Source organism: Dipodomys spectabilis, unplaced genomic scaffold, assembly GCF_019054845.1.
Source record: "Dipodomys spectabilis isolate Male_0828 unplaced genomic scaffold, ASM1905484v1 ptg000092l, whole genome shotgun sequence".
Lineage (NCBI taxonomy): Eukaryota > Metazoa > Chordata > Mammalia > Rodentia > Heteromyidae > Dipodomys > Dipodomys spectabilis.
In genome coordinates this window covers 5836811-5858620 of record NW_024870769.1, presented here as the reverse complement: position 1 = coordinate 5858620, position 21810 = coordinate 5836811, and the positions used below count along the sequence as shown (strand labels likewise).

The window sequence follows — 21810 nt, the reverse complement described above, 5'->3', positions numbered from 1 at the left end:
ATGAGGATGTCTTTCCACCAACCAAGTCCACTTTGACCTTGTATGAACTTTTGTGATCAAGAAGCCCCAGTGACCCTGTGACGCGTTGTCACAGTAACAAACAGGAGTGGACTCCAGAAAATAATATTTCCAAGGGCAACTGGCTTCCCGACTTCCAGAGTGCTAAAGCTGACATAGCCATTGCTGTTCCCTCCTCAGCCTCTCAGACGCAGAACAGTGTTTATATTCAAGCCATCAAAGGCCAGACTCTGCTGGGCTCCCGCTGCTTCCAGCTTGTTCCATACCTGGTGCTCTCAGATTCTAAGTTCACATTGGCTTGGTTTTACCAATGTCTGTTTTCAAACCTTCCCTGGGAGCGAATTGCATACAAAAGCTCAGGCCTTGGATGTGAGGGCGATCTGGCTGTGGTATCTGTCACTCCACTGATCGCCAGGGTTGATTGGGCTGATCCAGCTGGCTAGGCGGGTGTCCCCTTCCTCCCTCACTACTCCATGTGCGTCCCTCCCGAAGCTGCACACTGGGTCAGTCAAAACGGACGACCATCTCCGATAGAGGAGGACCGGTCTTCGGTCAAGGGTATATGAGTAGCTGCGCTCCCCTGCTAGAACCTCCAAACAAAAGCTCAGGCCTGGAGTTCTACAAGCCCCCGTATTGTTGCACTCTCTTCTTGGTAAAGTGCTTATTTGGTTTTCTCTATTTTGCCTGGTTCAAGGGTAGCTGGATTTGCCCTGGTTCACCTTGCAACTAGGCCCCTATGAAAACAAGGACATGAAATGTTGAGCAACCTTCAGCCACAGATAAGGACTGTACCAGGTACTAGGTGAAGATTCAGTGAGGAAGCACATTTCTACTTTGAGCCAGGAGACGACCTTCTACCACATTGAAGTTGGGGAGAGAATTTGTTAGCACAGTATCTCCCCATATTTGCCTTGCTATTTGGGAAGAAGCTGAGAGGCTTGTTATTCAGAACATGGGTTTGGTGGTTTTCCCTGTTACATTTTCCTCTTGGAGACTGGCAATGCAAATCTATGGTAAAGAGCCCCAGTGGGCTTTGTTGGATCTAGGCTTGCCAGATGGCTGAGCTCAGTCTCAAAAGTTGTCGAGTATGCTGAAGCAAACAGCCTCTGCCTGGAGAGCCTGGCTTTGGGCCAGCTGCCCCCTCATCCCTGTTCTCCCTGCTTGTATCTTGGTTCACAGAAAGGACGCTCCTCATGTCTCGCTACACGGCATGTTCGGAGAGCAGAGGTGGCAGGGCAGAACCAGACAGATCCTCCAAAGTGGTAGACTGGTAGAGGCTGCCCTTGCAGCCAGGTGAGAACTACCTAAACTTGGCCAATCGACTCAGAAAACTGTGAAGAAAATTGTTGCAAGCTGTGTATAGGATTTTTTGGAGGGGGGAGCGGAGGAAGAAAGGGCAGGAAGAGAGAGTGACAGTTTCATGAGCATTAGATCAAAAAACTCCCCAACTGCTGGGAAGGTGGCTCAGTGGTAGAGTTCTTGCCTTGTAAGCATGAGGAGCTGGGTTCGATTCCTCAGCACCACATAAGTAGAAAAAGCCGGAAGTGGTGCTGTGGTTCAAGTGGTAGAGCGCTAACCTTGAGCTGAATAGCTGAGGGACAGCGCCTGAGCCCAGAGTTCAGGCCCCATGACCAACAAAAAAAAAAAACCTCTCCAACTTCAATGTGGTAGAAGGTCGTCTCCTGGCTCAAAGTAGAAATGTGCATTTGGCTTCCTCACTGAATCTTCACCTAGTACCTGGTACAGTCCTTATCTGTGGCTGAAGGTTGCTCAACATTTCATGTCCTTGTTTTCATAGGGGCCTAGTTGCAAGGTGAACCAGCCATTGTGCTAGGTATCAAACAGCAATAGTATAGATGTCCATTTCTAGGAATCCATTCAGAACAGCTGTGAAGTAGGAAGACTTGGGATTGGGCACAATAGGAGTGGATTTAGTAACAATTTAGGCAATAATAATAATAATCTGTGCTTAAGTTTTAAACTCTTATTTCTAATTTGACAATTACTGACTTGGAGATTAAGACATGCTCATATATCACCTGTTTTGTTTTTTTTTTAGTCTATCAGTTAAAGCCCTGCGTCTATTTCCTCATATTAGGATGAATAATATTAACTGTTTAATTCATTAAATCTGTATAAAGGATAAATCTAGGAAGATATTAGTGAACTAGTGAAAACAATACAAATCTAGAAAAAGACTGGGTATGATGGCACATGCCTATAGTTCCAGTACTCAGAATCAGGTAGGAGGCTGTGAGTTCAAGCCTCGTCTGGCAGGCAAGACCCTGCCTCAAAACAGAAAATCCACAGAAAATCCAAAACCAGAAAATATGTAATTTCTGGGTTTTTAGCATCAAGATGCTAAGATATAGTCAGTATTTTGTTACTCAAACTGTTTTATAAATAACTTAAAATAAGTATACTCTATGTTTGGAATGTCGTACCTTAAGTAAAGGTAAGGACTGATTTGTCCATAGGTTCTTATTTTAACAGGAACAAGACAGGACAGGCAGGATTGGTCAGTAAGCAGCTCCTACACTGGCATCAGAGACTGATAGAGCAAAAAAAATGACAGAAATTCAGTGTAAAATGTGGAGGGAACTAGGACTGTTTGCAAACTGACTGTTGGCTATTTCCAGGTCCTAGACTTAGAAGTCTTCAATTAAGATGTCTCTTTATCCTTTTGAAAGGTATATTGCTGGTCATCCTGAATGTTTTATAGATTCATGGTAAAGCCAAGTGCCAGGCTAGAACTTTTAACTTTTCTTATTGACAGTCTGAACCTGAAAAATGTTATGCAAAGACATACTGGAAATTTCCTTGTGCTGCTAGTTTACAACCCAGTGTATACAGTCCACAATTGACACACTAGACTGTCTGTGAGAGGTGTCACTGACTGGAATCCAATGCAAAGCCTTTCTCTATAATTGATGCCATCTAGATGTCTAACTGCAGTCTGAATTCTGATGGCCTTTGCTCAAGCTAATATTTATGACTCCATCTAATAGGTTTACCTTGTCTTCTCCACAGAATGTGAATGGCATAAAGTACCATGCCAAGAATGGTCATCGAACACAGATTCGAGTCCGCAAACCATTCAAGTGTCGGTGTGGGAAGAGTTATAAGACAGCTCAGGGCCTGCGGCACCACACAATCAACTTTCACCCCCCGGTGTCGGCCGAGATTATCAGGAAGATGCAGCAATAACATGCTGGTCATAACTGTGCCAAGAAACCCTCACCAGCAGTTGCTGATTTTGAAAACAGCCACCTTTTTTCAGGGGAAGCATTCAGCAACCCTTTAAAGAATTAAATGCATGCTTTAAATTTTTCTGTAATTTTGGAATGACGTAACTTTGTAGAGGTTAATGATTTTGTACATTTGCACATGTAATCATCATACCCATTTTCATTACGTTGATATAAGGTGCTAAACAAACAAAAAAGCTCTAGGTTCTTCAGCACATTTCCCCCAAAACAAAATAAAACTGAGGGCATGTTGCATTTTGTTTAGTTGTATTGCAGTGATATCAATGGGGGTGGGGGGTGGCACTGAGATGTTTTCAAGATTGTAATGTGATTGAAGTTTTTTCAACACATCAACTCACTTATGTTCAAAACCAAAAGAATACCTTCATTATCAAACTGGTTATCATGCCTTACATAATGGAGTTAGTATTTGTGAGTAGAAAGACTTTAGGTAATGGAAATATAAATAAGAATGTTTAACATAATATGCTAAAAATATTTTCATATTTAAATAACATGTTGAAGGTGTGCTCTTTGTGTTTTATTATCTTGCAAATCCTTTTGCCCTCTAAAAAGCTGAAAATCTTGCCATCTAACTCACCAATCATTTCAGTGTTATAAATGACATTTTTTTAAAAAAAATTCTATTCATTCATTCATTTAAACAATTTATTCAGTGCCTGCTGGGTGCAAGGGATTCACTTTGTAACTATTATTTGTGGACCAAGATACAGTTTAGTGAAATACATCCTTGGAATCTGTCAAAAAAAGTTTTGAAATACTTAAGTGCAAATTCTGTGTGTGTGAAATTTAGTTATAGCTTCATCCTCAGATGAGGTTTTCAAGCACTTTGTAGTTCTCTATTGCCAACGACATTTGTGTTGCCAATTCCTGCAACCACACTGCCCTAACATACCTGTGGGTTGCAAATCCAAATTAAAATTCTAAGCATGTTTCAAAGAGGAACATTTTTGTGAAGACTCATATTGCCTCTTCACACTCAATAGTGTTTTGAGACTTCCTTTAAAGGCACTTTTCCCATCACAGTGTAGATGTCTGCACTATCACTGGAAATGTTTGTTTAGCTTTATAAAACATTTTGCCGAAAATAAGAAAATGAGCCTTACTGACAAGTGCTTCTTGAAGCAGGTGGTCAAAGAAAAGAGACTAGACCATTACGTGTGACCTACATCTGGACCATTCCTAAGTACCATCTCCAACAGTACCATCATGCCTTGAGTGTTCGTTTCTCCCAAGTGCTATTCCTTAAACACGAGTTTACCAGTTGCCTAATTATGCAATAAAAATCCCTTTGAGACAGCTAACTGCCCACAGTACAAAATGGTGAAAAGTCAACTGGAATTCCCTATAAAGTAACTTTCTTCCTACGTTCCCATTTGATAAAAAGTCTTACACATGGCTAAGAAGCCTCAATTTTTCAGACATTTTGAAAAAATGACAATTCTGTTAGATGGGTGAGTTGTAAATCCCTCATAAATAAAGAGATTTAAAAGTATGTATAAAGATACGGCCCATTGAAGCTTTCCTCAGATCTCTGAAGAGTAGTCTTGGTCCTGAATATACAGTGTTCTATGTTTAAAAAGGTGATCCATACATGAGAATCAACTAGTTGGTGCATAAGAACGCCCTACTTGGCTATTTCCTATCTACCTACAACTGACCAAAAAAATAAAAAAAATAGGTTTTAAGCCAGCAATTATTATTTAGCTTTGCTCCTTCTAGTGCAAGAAAGTGCAGGCTGGATCAGTAGTTCAACAGCTAGACAGTCATAAAATAGTCATTGTGCATGTTAAATTTCTTTCAATGATAAAACAAATTCCAATTTCTATTTGCTTATTCATTGTGACAGTATTACTAAACAGGTATGGATGGGAATATTTTGTTATACCGTGTATAGTGAATGTATTGTACTGTGTCTGTGAAAACTGTGCTTTAAATTATATTTTCATATGTTTTGTTGGGAACAGAGCACATTAAGTTTGAAAGCAACAGAGGTTTTAGAAATGAAGGCAACTTAATCAAAATTCCTGTCAAGAAAAGCTGCTTAAATAAATGTAAATGAAATCACATTTAAAATAAACTGCCTCTGGCCCAAAATAAACGTGACTATTTTCATTAATGCTCATTAAAAAAAAAAAAAAACAACTCAAAAACCAGCATCAAGTTTACCATGGAAACTAATATATCCATTCAGCATCTGGTTCTACCTTGGGCTCCATGTTACTTTGCAGAATTCAGATGATGCATACAGATTTTTTTCCCCTTAATGTTTTGCTTAGATTAGAACATATAATTTTTCTACCACTAATAAATTACCTATCACAAGCTTAGACCCAAACATTATTATTTATTTTGTTGGTTGTGGGGGCTGAACTCTGGTCCTGGACACTGTTCCTCGGGCTCTTCAGCTCTACCACTTGAGCCACAGAACCACTTCTGGCTTTTTTCTGCTTTATGTGGTGCTGAGGAATTGAACCCAGGGCCTCATGTTTGCGAGGCAAGCTCTCTACCACTGAGCCACCTTCCCAGCCCCATCAAACACTGTTTTAAAATAATTTAGAGAGTACTTTTAGTGAGGGTAATCTATAATTAACTGCATCAAAAAAATGTTCACAGGGAGGGCTGAACAATTTTTCCTGAGTATATCCTATTTGTTATATAAACTTACCCAAAAGTCAAAACAGGAAGTCAACTCTGCTGCCTTCCAGTACTGCCACAAGCTAACCAAGAGCTGGCACCTGAATGCCTAACACTGGTATGCCCTAAGCCCAAAAACCTCTTCAAAGGATTTCAGTAACAGAAAAATCCAAGTGACAGGATATGCTCACAATTCACACTGTTACACTGAGAATGCTATCGCGTCTAAATATCAGGTTAACATCTTAAAAAGTTGGTTTGCTCAGAATAAGTCTTAACTTTTTGGTAACTACCACAGAAGCAAATCAAAAGTACTTTAAATTTTTAGTTCATATTATAAGAATTTAAGGTCTAAACCAAAAGATCCCCAGCATGCTAACAGAAAATCTACTGAAAATAAATGCGACAACAATGAAATTACACACCTCGAAGTATGCATCCTCTTTAATGTTAATTCTACATGGCACAGACATAACTCAAGAAATACATTATGTGATTTGGGTTTATGCATTACATTTTTAATTACCAAGAATGTTATTTCAAATTTATATTCTCCCATGAAAATGATATTCTGTGATTTTTATACCACAAACACAAGTTACGAGTTCATTTAATAGGAAACAAACTGTACTGACCTATCTTGTTCCAATTCTCATTGTAAATACAAATTCAATATAGTTTAAAAATAATCCATCCTAAAATTTTTATCATAAAATTAGCAAAATAGGCATTCTAGTATTTCCTAATGCCAGTGTTTCATATACAAAAAGAATATTTGCAAGCATGTGATCTCATTCTATATGTAACTCACTTCTAAATAAGACTAAAGCCCCAACATTTCATGGGCAAAATTACAGACCTTTATTTAAAGAATTCGCAGAACTGTTATGATCAATGCTTTTTATTACATAATATTCAGTAGTCATGCTAAATCAACAAGGTCAACAGTAAATATTCTGCTAAGTAATGTAGTACACTATTATGGATATATTTTTTAGTGCAGTAACGTTAAAATAATTCCTGTATCCTTTTTTCCATACAATTTTGCAAATTAGGAAATAAATAAAGATATAAACACACAAGAACTTCTTTTCTTACAGCAGGTTAAGATTAAGAGGTTAAAATTGTATTTATTGAGAAGTTATAGGCTGACCCTAACCTTAATTAACACCAAACTAAAAGTAGTTTGTGGACAGAAGAATGTGCAAAAGAGTGTGCAGGAAAAACCTGTGGTCTCCTTAGTGGTCTACTTAAGATGATTTTTTTTAAACTGTATTAACTCATAATAAAAAGTAACTAATCAAAGTTTAGAACATTTTGATCAAAATGGGTCTGAACATGCCTTTCAAACCCCTGCTGGTCGTAGTCAGGAGGGAACTGCTCACTGCACATTGGGCACACCTTCCAGTGACTTTCAACATGCTCTTCAAATTTGCCCTGATCGTAGTTGGGCGGGAACATTAATTCACAGAGGGGACACTTCTTGTGAACATCAAAGCTTAAACAAAGAGGAAAATGAAACAATTACATATTTCTAATAAATTTGTAACAATAATTGTCAATATACCATAATGTTACATTTAAATCTAATTAGCTGATATTCATACCAAACTATCCTGAAAGTCTTAAGTTACTTCAGAAAATTCTTTTTCTGTTTCTAAATGGTTGGTACAGTTGGGTATGACTGCCTTTTCATATAGCATTTTAGTTCTATCATTAGATTTATAAAGAAATTCTCCTTAATAAAAATCACAAAATCTAGTATTAAATAAAATGAGGCTAGGGCTGGGAAGATGGCTCAGTGGTTGAGCGCTTGCCTTGCATGCCTGAGGCCCTGGGTTCGGTTCCTCAGCACCACATAAGCAAAAAGAAAAAAGCCGGAAGTGGCGTTGTGGCTCAAGTGGTAGAGTGCTAGCCTTGAGCTGAAGAGCTGAGGGACAGCACCCAAGCCCAGAGTTCAGGCCCCACTACCGGACCCCCAAAAAAAATGAGGCTTATTACTAAAAAGTTTTTCCTTTTGTATGCTGGTCCTGAGACTTGAACTCAAGGCCTAGATTCTGTCTCTGAGCCTTTACAAGCTCAAGGCTAGCATTCTACCACTTGAGCCACAGTTTCACCTGCAGTGGTTAATTAGAGTTAAGAGTCTCATGGACAGGGCTGGGTAGGTGGCTCAGTGGTAGAGTGCTTGCCTTGCATGCATGAGGCCCTGGGTTCAATTCCTTAGCACCACATAAGCAGAAAAAGCTGGAAGTGGTGCTGTGGCTCAAGTGGTAGAGCACTAGCCTTGAGCTGAAGAGCTGAGGGACAGTGCCCAGGCCCAGAGTTCAGGCACTATGACTGGCAAAAAAAAAAAAAAAAGAGTCTCATGGACTTTCTTGCCTAGGCTGACTTTGAACCATGTATGACTCTCGGATCTCAGCCTTCTGAGAAGCTAGGATTATAGTTGTAAGCCACCAGCATATGACCGGTTCTTCCATTTTTAACTAATGGGAAATCCCTTTCTTTTTTTGGGAAGCTAGTCCTGGGACTCAAACTCAGGGCCTGAGCACTGTCTCTGGGGTTTTTTGCTCAAAGCTAGCACTCTACCACTTGAGCCACAGCTCTACTTCCGTTCTGGTAATTGGAGGTAAGAGTCTCATGGGCTTTTCTGCTTAGGCTGGCTTCAAACCCACGAGTAGCTATGATTACAAGTTACAAGGTGTCCAGAAGAAAATGCTTTCTTTAAAAAAAAAAAAAAAACAACTGCAAAGATGAATACAACTCATAACTTCCTAACAGTTTATTCAATTTAGTATCTAGGAAATTTTATGGCACAGTTTCTGAAAATCAGTCACACAGACAACAAGTTACAACTCAAATTACTAGGTCCTATACCTAGAGTTTCTGGGTCAGTAGTTCAGACCCTAAGCGCTCAAGATCTCTAACAAGTTCCCAGGAACCACATTTTGAGAAAAATTACAAAAACTATGCAGTTCTACAAAGGAAAAGACAAATTTTACCTGGAGTCAAAGCAAAAGCCATGCCCATGTAAATGCTGAGTTGGTGGATTGGGAGCAGTGGACACATTTTCATCTTCCTAGGCCAAAAAAAAAAAAAAGTGAACATTTGAGAAAAGTGAAAACAAATATAAATTACATCATTTAATAAAGCACAGAGAATGTATAAAGGAAGTAAAATTACCCAATTAAATTTTACTTCTACTATATTTTAATAAGACTTTCACATAAACATGTTTCAAAGTAAATTTTATAAAGCATTTTGCTATTATAAACACTACCGAGTGAATGAATACAATGGGTGTACAGGGTAGCTGTGTCTCATATGAGATTTCAACACACCATTTAAAATGACAATGCAATTTAAAAACTCACAAAATGTTTATTTCTAGAATTTCCCATTTAACGTTTTTAGATTATAGTTGATTATGCGTAACTAAAGCCACAGAAAGAAAAGGCACTGATGGGAGACTGATGAGGGGAATGTGCTCCTATAAAAAGCTGTACCCAGTGAAATGGAGACATACTGCACCTGCACATGTGCATGAAGTCAAAGCAGGAAAACTACTTACATGTAGTCCATTTTACTACTTTTTTATTTTTCTATAGATGGGGCAAAGGGGGTGGCCACTTTCATAAGCATATCAACACTGCATTAAACTGTTAACTTTCAAGTCTTGACAGAATTATACATAAATCTAATGCACAATATACAGATATCATAAATACAGGAATAAAATATGTGCATTTACATAGGTGTACACACTGGGAGATCCAACTGAAAAACACATGTTAAAGCAAAGCAACGTGATGCACCAAACCAAAAACCTCAATACTACTATAGAAAAATAAAATTCAAATTTTGAAGTTAACAAGTGAAACTTCTAAAAACCTGATTTCAAATTGCAAAGAATGCTCATTTGTAATTCTATGCCTGCAACTCAGTGCTGTTATTAAACATCTGTGCATGCTGTATCAACAGCCAGAACACGAAAGCAGTGCCTTTTTTCTTCCCCTCAGCAACTATGAGCTGCTCGTGTGTCGTGACCTAACAGCCTGTGAGCAGGTGTAGGCACGGCTGAGCATTATTTATGTTACTGGGCAGTTATGCTTGCCTTAGAGCTATTAACAAACTAGTCACACGTGTCACAGAAGGAGGTACCAAAAAGGCGTAAGTGGTGTGAAAATGCACTTTAAATGAACAAACAAAAAACAAATTGTTTCATGGTGGGTACTTGGCTATTATTCTGACAATCTTTCCTTCAAAGTTGAGTTTTTTTTTTTCTTTATAGAAATTGCTTTTGTATACATAATTGCTATAGGATGTAACTGGGTAAAAATAAAATGGACAGATAATGAAAGACAGAGAAATCTGGATAAAACACAAGTATTTTTAAAGATAAAAAAAATCAGATGTTCAAATAAGTACAATTAAGGAAGCTTTTAAGTTTGTTCTGTACAAAGAAGTGAGATACTAGTTGAATCAGCTATGTTTATTATATACGACAGTAAATGTTGATTCTGAGCCAAGTTACCCTCAAGCTTCCAAGGATAAAATACTGATACTGCTTATTTTAAACAGAAAAGTGATAATGAATGAAAATTTCAGATTCCTCTTGAAAGAGAAAAAAAAAATTCAAAAATTTGAAACACTGAAGAAACTAGGAAACCAATTTTGTTATTAGGTAGTACTGGTTAACATTCATCTTTTTTTTTTTTTTTTTTGGGTCCAGTCATGGGGCCTGAACTCTGGGCCTGGGCGCTGTCCCTCAGCTCTTCAGCTCAAGGCTAGCGCTCTACCACTTGAGCCGCAGTGCCACTTCCAGCTTTTTTCTTTTTGCTTATGTGGTACTGAGGAATCAAACCCAGGGCCTCATGCATGCAAGGAAAGCGCTCTACCACTGAGCCACCTTCCTAGCCCCTAACATTCATCTTTTTATGGGATTTTATTGTTAAGCTTTATCAAACACTCATTTCCCATACTTTGTCAGTTGATATAAGAACACAGAACTTTACAATTTATATACATTTAAAAATTAAGAAAAACAAGTTCTGTACTAAATAACTGCCATATCTGTGGATTTATTACACACAGTAAATAATAGGAACTTCTAAAAAAAATTTAAAGACCACTGAATTATCTGCTTTATTTTTTATTTAGGTTGGTGGTACTGAAGAACTCAGGACCTAAACCTTACAAGGCAGATGTTCTTATCATCTAAGCCATGCCACTAGCCCCTGAACTATGTATTTTTCACATAAACTCTGTCAATAAACCTGTCATCAAATATTACTTTCCTAAGGTAATCTTAAATAGTTTAGAAGGCAAAATAAATCAATAAAAAGGCACATTTCTTTAACTAAACTTAGCAATAAATACTTAACTAGTTCTCAAGATATGAATGACATCACCTGGTCATAAAAGGAGAGAAATTCAGCATTAAGACATACCAACCAGTAGAGCTGGAAATACAGCTCAGTGGCAGTTGTATTGTTGAACATGCCATCAGACAACTGCACACATGCTAAGTACATGCGTGAATGCTAAGTTCATGCATCCATGCATGACTGGTTCAATCTCCAGCACATACACATGGAAACAAAAAATTTGAAAAGCCACCATATATAGAATACAAAGAGAAAATAACTATATATTAAAAAACTGATTAAAAGAAAAAAACAATCTTTTTATAATGTCCTATTATTTTTTAGTGTCACTATAAAACAAACCATTGCCTAATACCATATAACCAAAGAAAACATAGAAATAAGTCTTTGAGTTAACTTTTCACATTTAGACCCAATTTATACAGATTGAGGTAAGGATATTGAATGTTCCTAGAAACCATTTGTTGCAAAGATTATTCTTTTCCCATTAATCTGTTATTTTAAAAAATGAATTGACTGTAATTATATACTACTTCTATAAACAGAAAACAAAGTAAAAAATTTTAAATAAGACCATGAAAAATGGCAAAAATTGAGGGGGGGGGGGAAACTTGCACAATGACAAATAGAAGGCTTTGATTTTTCATTAAAGCAATTTTAGAGTCACAGATCCTTTAGAGCCACAGTCCTTCATGAGAATAATCGCTAAGAATGTGTCATGAAGATATGTGTATCAATAAAACCTGTCGGCAGTTTAGGAGTCCCCTGAGAAGATTTCATATGGAAAGCAATCAACAGGAAAGCTATCAACATATTAAAAAGAATATGTGAACCTCATTCGTCTTTCAGAAAGACAGGAAAGGAATGAAGGAAAATGGGAAACAATCCATAAAAGAATGAAAACAAGTGGAAAGTAAACTGTGCATTAACAAATGGAAAATAAGCCAGGCTCTGGTGGCTCAGGCCTGTATTCCTAGTTACTCAGGAGGCTGAGATCTGAGGAATGCAGTTCAAAAGCCTGGGCAGGAAAGTCCACGAGACTCTAATAAACTATTCAAAAAAGGACACAAGTGGCTCTGTGGCTCAAATGGTAGAATACTATCCTCAAGCACCAGAGTTTAGGTACAGGACCCAAGCCCTGAGTTCAAGCCCCAGGACCAGTTAAAAAAAGAAAAGAAAAGAAAAAAAGGGAAAATACCTAACCCTGACTAATGGAGAAAGAAGTTCTGACCAGTATATTCTTAACTTTACCAAATATATGACCATTTAAGAATTTTGTTAAGTGCTCTCTAATTTATGGTAGATTTGGAGTAGAAAAAGAGATTCTACATTTTTAGCAATATTTTTGGCAATACTACTTCCTTTCCTCCATCCTATACAAACAACACTGAGCAAGGATTTAGACTTCTGTCTCCAAATGAGAATCAAAGTGCTTAGTGCAAATTCAGGTATTCTGTGGGTTTTAAATTTTAAGAGCTATTATTATATGCAAGAAAACAAATCTTTAGTACTTGTCAGATATCACATAAATAACCAGTTTAGGACTACATCAACTTTAGTTAGTGCTACTACATTCCTCTCAGTGACATCCTAGTTTTGAGAAGCTGAGTCTTTAGTAGTTGTAGTGAAAGAAAGCAATGCTATTCCTGTAATGCTAGCCTAGCTACGGAGAAATCTGAGACCCAGACTGATAGAGGTTCACAGCCACACCTGAGGGCTGGGAATGAAGCTTAGTGGTAGAGTGTTTGTCTAGCATGCATGAAGCCCTGGTTTTATTCTTCAGTACTACATAAACAGAAAAAGCCAGAAGGGGAACCGTGGCTTAATGGTAGTGTGCTAGCCTTCAGTAAAAGAAGCTCAGAGACAGTGCCCAGGCTGGGCCAAAACAAAAACAAAACAACAACAACAACAACAAAAGCTGAGTGTGAGAGCAAGATCAAGCCCCATATTGGCAACCAAAAGGGGAGGAACAAAGAAAAGAAAGTAAACAACCAAAGCCAGCCCAGAAAGAAAAGTCTGATAGACTCCACCTCCAAAATTACTCAGCAAAACACAGGGCTGGGGAGGACAGGCTCATGCCATAGAGGGCCAGCCAAACAAACAAGCCAAGTTAAGTGTAAGGCTGAGTTCCAAATCTAGTATCCACCCCCACAAAACTCAACAGGAAATGAAGACAGCTTGCCCAATAGAATAATAAAGATTGAGAAATTAACTGCACAATGGCCAAAATAACACACAACCCTTAGTAACTGTAGTTACTTAAAGAAAATAAAAATATCTATGTTAATAGTTACTAAAGTTGTTAGAAAATAAATACTTATTCATTATTTCTTTTGACCTAGGTAGTGCTATGAAATCTAAAACCAGGGGCTGGGAAGGTGGCTCAGTGGTAGAGCGCTTGCCTTGCATGCCTGAGGCCCTGGGTTCCATTCCTCAGCACCACATAAGCAAAAAAAAAAAAGCCAGAAGTGGCGCTGTGGCTCAAGTGGTAGAGTGCTAGCCTTGAGCTAAAGAGCTGAGGGACAGCGCCCAGGCCCAGAGTTCAGGCCCCACGACTGGACCCAAAAATAAAATTAAAAAAAAAAAAAAATCTAAAACCAAAGTAAACAACAAATAAAACCCTACTGAAATGCTAACAAAAAGTGCCATGAACTGAGAAAGAATGGAAACCTTTCGTGGGGCCTTACCTGATAGATGGTTAAGCCTACAACAGCCTCTACAGCCAAACTGACAAATCCTGCCTATTTATCAACTCTCTTGATTTGAGGCTAGCAATTTAATCTGTTTCTCACTTTTTTCCACTATAAATTAGCAATAGTTGGGGCTGGGAAGGTGGCTCAGTGGTAGAGTGCTTGCCTTGCATGCACGAGGCCCTGGGTTTGATTCCTGAGCACCACATAAGCAAAAAGAAAAAAGCCAGAAGTGGCGCTGTGGCTCAAGTGGTAGAGTGCTAGCCTTGAGCTGAAGAGTTGAGGGACAGCGCCCAGACCCAGAGTTCAGGCCCCAAGACCGGACCCCCCAAAAAAACCCAAAAAACAAAAAAAAAAAATAAATAAATAAATTAGCAATAGTTAAAACTCACACTCCTTAGTACTGCTAAGAAGAACAAATGAGGTACTTTAAGAAACTTAGCATTAGCAAACAGATATATAGAAATATTTACTGTCATGACCATCACGACAATTATGATGTAACCATAATTGCAATTATTAGACAAATGGGAGTTTTTTAAATGGGTTTTAAACTCTGACCATTTTCTGAGATAGGCTAAAGGAGTAGGCTGACTCAAAGTTGGCTACCGGTGCCTGTGGCTGTTAATCATTCCAGGGCAAAGAAACAGAAAGAACAGGGCTGGGAAGGTGGCTCAGTGGTAGAGCACTTGCCTTGCATGCCTGAGGCCCTGGGTTTGATTCCTCAGCACCACATAAGCAAAAAGAAAAAAGCCGGAAGTGGCGCTGTGGCTCAAGTGGTAGAGCACTAGCCTTGAGCTGACAAGCTGAGGGACAGCGCCCAGGCCCAGAGTTCAGGCCCACTACTGGACCCAAAAAAAAAAAAAAAAAAACAGAAAGAACAGGTTAATTCAAATTTGTTTTCCACTTCTTACAAAAATAATTCATTTAAAAGTCATCTTTGCTGCAATAAAAAGAACTTAAAAGGTTTTAAATATGCATAAAAACTGTTTTCTAAGTGAAAAATCGTCTGATTACAAAACACAATTATTCCAGGTATGCATATTCATCTCATTACCAAATCTAAGCATGTCAGCAAATGAGCACAAGATTCTAACACTGCTTCTCAAGGGTTTGCAGGAGGGCAAAGCACACAGATCAGAAAGAACATTCTGCTAATTAAACGGAAGCAGATGACTATGGAAGAGAAGGGCTTGTCACATGTAACAACCGTGTCAAGAGTGATCAGATTAAATATGCAAAATGTAAAGTAAAAGGTATAAAAAGAACCAGTCAGATAATTCTCTAGACCTTAAATAGGCTACAAAAGTTCTGACAGTTTTCCTAATTATTCTCAGTAATGGACATACAAGGCCAAAAGGCAGGAGAGAGAAATACATTTTTATCCATTACGGGTGTTGAACACTAAGGCTAAAATCATGCCTGTCTGAACACTGATCAGTTTCTGCAAAGGTTAATAGCAATTAAATGCAGCAAACTACTTTAAATGAGAAACAGGTCACGATACCAGTGTACTTATAAAGAGCACAATAAAGCATTTCTTTTAAATTTATCTTAATGCACAAGAAACCCAAAAAGAGCTGTTATGAATTAAAAAAAACACCTATATTTCAACAGTTGCACTGAGGAAATGAACCCATTAAGCAGTGGAAAAATCTCTTAAATGAAAGTGTTTTGAAATAAAAGTCTACATAAACAAATTCAACTATCATCAGTATTGCTTTGCCGCCACAGAATAAGAAATGCTACATAAACCATTATTGAGGTATCTAAGGAGCTGGGCGCCAGTGGCTCACGCCTATAATGCTAGCCGCTCAGGAGGCTGAGATCTGAGGATCACAGTTTGAAGCCAGCCCGGGCAGAGAAGTCTGTGAGACTCTTATCTCTAATAAATTACCAGGAAACTGGAAGTGGTACTATGGCTCAAGTAGCAGAGCATTTGCCTTGAGCTGAAAAGATCAGGGACAACACCCAGGCCCAGAATTCAAGCCCCACGACTGACCTTCCCCCGTACCTCTCCCCCCCCCCCCAAAAAAAAAGGTATCTAAGGGCCTGGGAATATGGCTTAGTGGTAGAGTGGTTCCCTAGCATGCATTAAGCCTGGGTTCAATTCCTCTCAGTACCACATAAGCAGAAAATGCCAGAAATGGCACTGTGGCTCAAGTGATAAGAGTGCTAGCCTTGAGCAAAAGAAGCTCATGGACAGTGCCTAAGCCTAAGCCTAAACCCTGAATTCAAGCCCCAGGACTGGCCACCAAAAAAAAAAAAAAAAAGGTATCTAAAAGAATGTTCAACAAGAAATGTATTCACTACCTTACTCATGAAAACTGTAACCCCGTTGACATCATCTTTACAATAGAATAAAATTTTAAAAAAGGTTATTTCTCCCAAAAGATACTATAATAATGAAGATAATAGAGTTCACCTTAACTTTTACAGTTAAGGTATAAATATTAAATAAAAATGGCAATATTATGGTTCAGTATGCAGTGCTTTTTCCATCCTAGAGCATTTACAATCAAATGGATGTAATGAAGTAGTGATGATTAAGATTATATTGTGATGATTAAGATTATATTAACTGATGCCTACAACATTCCAAAATTCTCTGCACTTTGTGTTACTAGTATATAAATCCTGAAGCATAATGAGTTGGGTTTTTTGTTGTTGTTGTTTTTTTGTCGGTCATGGGGTCTGAACTCTGGACCTGGGCACTGTCCCTCAGCTCTTCAGCTCAAGGCTAGCGCTCTACCACTTGAACTACAGCACCATTTCTGGCTTTTTCTGCCTATGTGGAGCTGAGGAATCGAAGCCAGGGCCTCGTGCACATGAGGCAAGCATTCTACCACTGAGCCACCTTCCCAGCCATGAGTTGTTTTCAAACTAAAATACAAGCAAGTTTCTTTTTTCAAAACTCAAGTAGAGGTGATTATATAAAAACACAAGTGTACATTCTTTCTACATACCTATATGCCTTCAACTTTAAGTCAGGAAATAAAAGGGACAGGTTCAGACCACAGAAATTCAACTTACTTTGCTATCCTCAGGGTCTTCTAAACCATCAGGCCGACTAAGATTTCTAGCAGGCTGACTGCAGACAACATTGTCTTCCCAAGAAGGGACTCTCACAGGTGGCCTTTGGATTTCATCTGGATAAAAAGCACCATCTGCTCCATCTGTAATAAAATTTCAGAAGAAATGGGGAGGGGTTAGACAGGTAGGGTCAACCCAGTTACTAAAATTTACATTCCTATATACTAAGTAATAGTACTAATACTATGAACAGTAAGCAACCCATTAGGGGATGGGAGTGTGGATCTGTAGTAGACCAACTGCCTATCATCTGAAAGCTCTGGGTTCAGTAACTAGCACTGAAAAATAAACCAAAACAAAAAAATCATTGGGGACAAAGAAAGAAGGGTGAGGAAGAGGAAAGACAGTAAAGCCAATTAGGCACTGTGGCATAAGCCTATAATCTCAACACTCAGAAGGCTAAGGCAAAAGGATCCAGACAGAAATACACAGATTCCATCTCAAAGAAAAAAAAAATTATTGTTAAACCTAATGGTGCAAGACAACTGAACAATAAGTAATAAACAAATGGACTACACATTTATGGTTATCATGATGCCACCAACGTTAAACATTAAAACTGAAAACAAAAAACAGAATGCTTCTATTCCAGTTCTCTAATCCAATGACAATCTAAGAAAAAACAAAAAAATCTCCAAATTCAGTTAAGCCCAAAGCCAAAAACACTTCAATGACCTCTTATTTCCTGGGTTGTGTAAGGGTTACCATACTGCAGAACTGGCTGAGCATTCAGGAGAACAGGAACATGTCCATTATGCTCCGAGCATGCGCTGAGACATTGTGAGATTTGCTGGGGGCTCTGACCTTCCGTGCTCCTTTCTATTTGATTTTCTAAACTCCTTTTGAGCTCCTAAAATTAACAACAAAAAGAAAGATGAAGTAAGGAAGCCTCCAAGGGCAACATTAAACATCTAACATAGAATAAAGAGAAAAACTCATATAATCATTTTAATAAATACAGATATAACATTTTAGAAATCCAACAGTCACTCATATGTTTTTAAATGTTTGCCAGGTAGAATAAAAAAGAACTTTCTCAACTTTAACTTAATAAAGCCTGTAGAAAACCTAAATGCTGAAAAACTAAATAATACTATTTAAGAACAAATAGTTCTTCTGCTCTATCCTGTTCAAAATAAACAGTGAATTAACTCAGGATTAAGGTTTAAAAAATAAATAAGGTAGACAGACTAAAAAGAAGTTCTCTTTATTCACAGATATTGTTACATATGAAGAAAATTCCTATGGTATCTAAAAAAGTAGAATGAGTCAATTTAAGCAAGGCCGTAGTATATAAAGTTAATATTCAAATGAGTTATATTTTTCTATACATAAGAAACAATGGCCAGGTGCTGGTGGCTCATGCCTATAATCCTAGCTACTCAGGCAGCTAAGAAATGAAGATTGTGCTTCAAAGTCAGACAAAGCAGAAAAGTCTGAGACTCTTATCTCTAATTAAGAGTTAGAACACTGGAAGTGGTGCTGTGGCTTGTAGTGGTAGTATGACAGCCTTGAGCATAAAGAGCTCAGGGACAGAGCCCTGGCCCCAAGTTCAAGCCCACAACCACCACAACAAAACAAAGAAAAAGAAAGAAGAAACAAACAAAAGATGAGAATCTTAACTCTATTAGCTCAGGAAAGATTTAAAAAAAAATATTCACTAGAAAGTGGTGTTTGGGCTCAGAAAGTGGCTCAGTGGTAGAGCGCTTGCCTTGCATGCATGAGGCCCTAGGTTTGATTCCTCAGCACCACATAAGCAGAAAAAGCCAAAAGTTGCGCTGTGGCTCAAATGGTAGAGTGCTAGCCTTGAGCTAAAGAGCTGAGGAACAGCACCCAGGCCCAGAGTTCAGGCCCAACAACCACCACCAATAACAACAGTGATTATTTGAGCTGGGCCCTGGAGGGTCACACCTATAATCCTACCTACTCAGGAGGCTGAGCTCTCCAGCCCCCTGACAGACCTTGTCTGAAATCCTGACTCTGGAATGGGTACTAGAATCTGTCTTAACAAGTGATACAGGTAATGTCAGATCCACTTTGAAAATCCACTAATCTATATTCTACATTTCAGAATATGAAATTGGGTCTGAAGATGCAACAAGATAGACAAGTAGAGGCCACATTATATAAAATATCACAAGCTATGTTAGGACTTTTGCATATTACCTCAAGTGAATAGAAGGCCCATTGGAGAGAGAGAAAAGGTGAGGTAGAGGAGGAGGTGCGTGTATGTGTGCATGCACACATGCTGGTCCTGGTGCTTGAACACAGGTCCTGGGTGCTGTTCTTAAGTTTAGTGCACTCAAGGCTAGCATACTTTACCACTTGAGCCCTAGCTCCACTTCCTGCTTTTTTGGCTAATGAGAAATGAGGCTCTTGGACTTTTCTGTCCAGGCTGGGCTTTAAATCACAATCCTCAGATCTCAGCCTCCTAAGTAGCTAGGATTATAGGTATGAGCCACAGGCACCTAGCCTGTGGCTATTTTAAAAGATCACACTGCCTACAATTTAAACAAATAGGTTTTTACCTGAATCGAAGAAGAAGAAGAAAAAAAGCTGGGCGCTAGTGGCTCACACCTGTAATCCTAGCTACTTAGGAGGCTGAGATCTGAGGATCATGGTTCAAAAGCCAGCCCGGGCAGGAAAGTCCGTGAGACTCTTATCTCCAATAGACCACTAGAAAACCCAAAGTGGTGCTGTGGCTCAAGTGGTAGAGCACTAGTCTTGAGCTGAAGAGCTGAGGGATAGCGCCTGAGCCCAGAGTACAAGCCCCACAACCGACAAAAAAAAAAAAAAAGAGGCTAAAGGAGTGTTTTAAGTGCAAAGAGCAAATTCCCCAAATTCACTAAGTTCAAACATACATACATACAAACACACATAAGTGGGAAAGAGGAAAAAAGGGAAAGGAGAAGGAAAGCAGAAGTATGCCCCTCAGTCCAATAACCCTCAAGAAAATGAATACTGCAACAAATTCTAGAGTAATCATAAAGGTACATCTATACTTTCTGACACTAAAGCCGACCTAGCACCTTCCCTCCAGTACTTTAAGACATCCAGAGTCAGAGGACCAGCTTGTCATAATTGGATTCCTATCTCACAGAAAAACCACAGAACTTAACTATAATGATACATCAGTATTTACTCGCAGAAGTTTGTTTGTTTTTTTTTTTTTTTTTGGCAGGGGAAGGGAATGGCAGGGATATTTGATTTTAAATGGACAAAGACAAAGACACAAATGCACATCAAAGTCTTAAGAAGTAATGAAGGTGCACCAAATGCATAAGGATTTTGGTTTCTAAAGTCTATGCTCCAGTAAAAGGAACAGTGTTCCTAGGAGAAAAGATTGGGGCAGGAAAATTACAAGGTGAACCTGGACTGCCTTTTTGTACTACAAATGTTAGGGCTCAAGAATAATGAAGGCTGTATTAAAAGGCCACAACAGCTAGTTTGAAATGGAATGTTATTAGTTAAAAGATAATGTGATCTGAGTAGCAAACTGGTTGTGATGGATTACAATCTACTGAATAAATTAGGAATCTCTGAATCTACACTACAAAAATCAATGAACAAATAAAGGAAAATGGAAAGATAACTCATTCTTGCAGAAAAATTCCAAATAGTCAATGCAGAAAGAATGATGGAGTTAGAAGATCATTAATAAATGCTAAAAAATACTAGGTGAAAAGTCTGATGAGGAACAAAATACTGAGCCTCAAAATATCTGCTTCCAAATTACTAATAACAAAGGAAAAGTTTTCAACTATACATTAGCACAATCTGGCAACTGTTTCAAGAAAAACCAAAGGGAAATAAAAACCATGTACTTACTGTGAAAAAAACAAGAGAACTTAAACTCTATCAGGGTAATATGGAATTTAACTAGCATGGGAAACTTATATTTCTGGGAATACATTCTATATAATTTAGGCTTTGGGAAAATACAGGAATGTACTGCACACTGGAATAATAAACAATAACCAAGTATAGGGGTAACGTGTCTGAAACTGAATCCAATCAGAAACAAGTGTACTCCAAATGGGAAATGTCAGGAGGAGAGAAGGAAAGCACATACAACAGATCTGTTAACAATCGGGGCAAAAGGATTGAACATTATCTTCTACTCTCTTCTACATATCCTTGTCATAGCAATATTGATTAGTAATTCTGAAAGTGTGTTTTTGTTATGTTTAGTAAAACAAAAAGAAGTGTGGTATTACAGAGAAGCTCACTGTGGAAGGGGTACACAAATAGAAAAGAGGAATATAAGGAAGAATGCTGTAAGCTTGGACCAGAACTTGGGGTACCTAAAATAGAAATGTTCCTAGCTTTACCCACTGAAAAGATCTAAAAGCAATAAGTATCAGAAATAATGAGAAAAAATTATAGGCTATTACTTTGGCATCTAAATATTATTCCCCACTTGTACAGAAGGAAAACTCCTTGGAGTCAACTGATTCTAGGGTAGGAAGAGAGCTGCTTTCTCACCAAAATGGCTGATTTCACAGATAGGATTTAAAAACAAAATACTAGATGAGCTTAGATCTTTAAGTTCTAGAAAGAAAATAAATGTTCAAAAACAACAATGTTTAATGCCTGCCATATTAGGAACTGCTAGAAGGTATACCCATGACCCAAAGGTATTATATGAACATAAAGTTAGTGAAGTCAATAAATTATTACCTAGTGACTAAGAGTATCTCATATTGATGATTATCAGAT

The 21810-nt window shown here is 38.2% G+C and overlaps 2 protein-coding genes across 6 annotated transcripts in view; one reads left to right on the top strand and one right to left on the bottom strand.

Moving 5' to 3' along the window:
- Jazf1 (JAZF zinc finger 1) overlaps positions 1–5632 on the top strand; it is a 324222-nt gene extending 318590 nt beyond the window's left edge. For all 3 annotated transcript variants that reach the window (XM_042685064.1, XM_042685067.1, XM_042685066.1), the window contains exon 5: positions 3049–5632. In XM_042685064.1, coding sequence (XP_042540998.1) covers positions 3049–3225 — 177 coding nt within the window. In that variant the 3' untranslated portion in view covers positions 3226–5632. The remainder of the gene's footprint in view (positions 1–3048) is intronic.
- A 709-nt stretch (positions 5633–6341) lies between these two features.
- Positions 6342–21810, bottom strand: part of Tax1bp1 (Tax1 binding protein 1) — a 71452-nt gene continuing 55983 nt past the window's right edge. For all 3 annotated transcript variants that reach the window (XM_042684929.1, XM_042684928.1, XM_042684930.1), the window contains 4 exons: positions 17767–17941; positions 17032–17174; positions 8924–9000; positions 6342–7422 (listed from right to left, as the gene is read on the bottom strand). In XM_042684929.1, the coding sequence (XP_042540863.1) occupies positions 7221–7422; positions 8924–9000; positions 17032–17174; positions 17767–17941 (597 nt within the window). In that variant the 3' untranslated portion in view covers positions 6342–7220. The remainder of the gene's footprint in view (positions 7423–8923; positions 9001–17031; positions 17175–17766; positions 17942–21810) is intronic.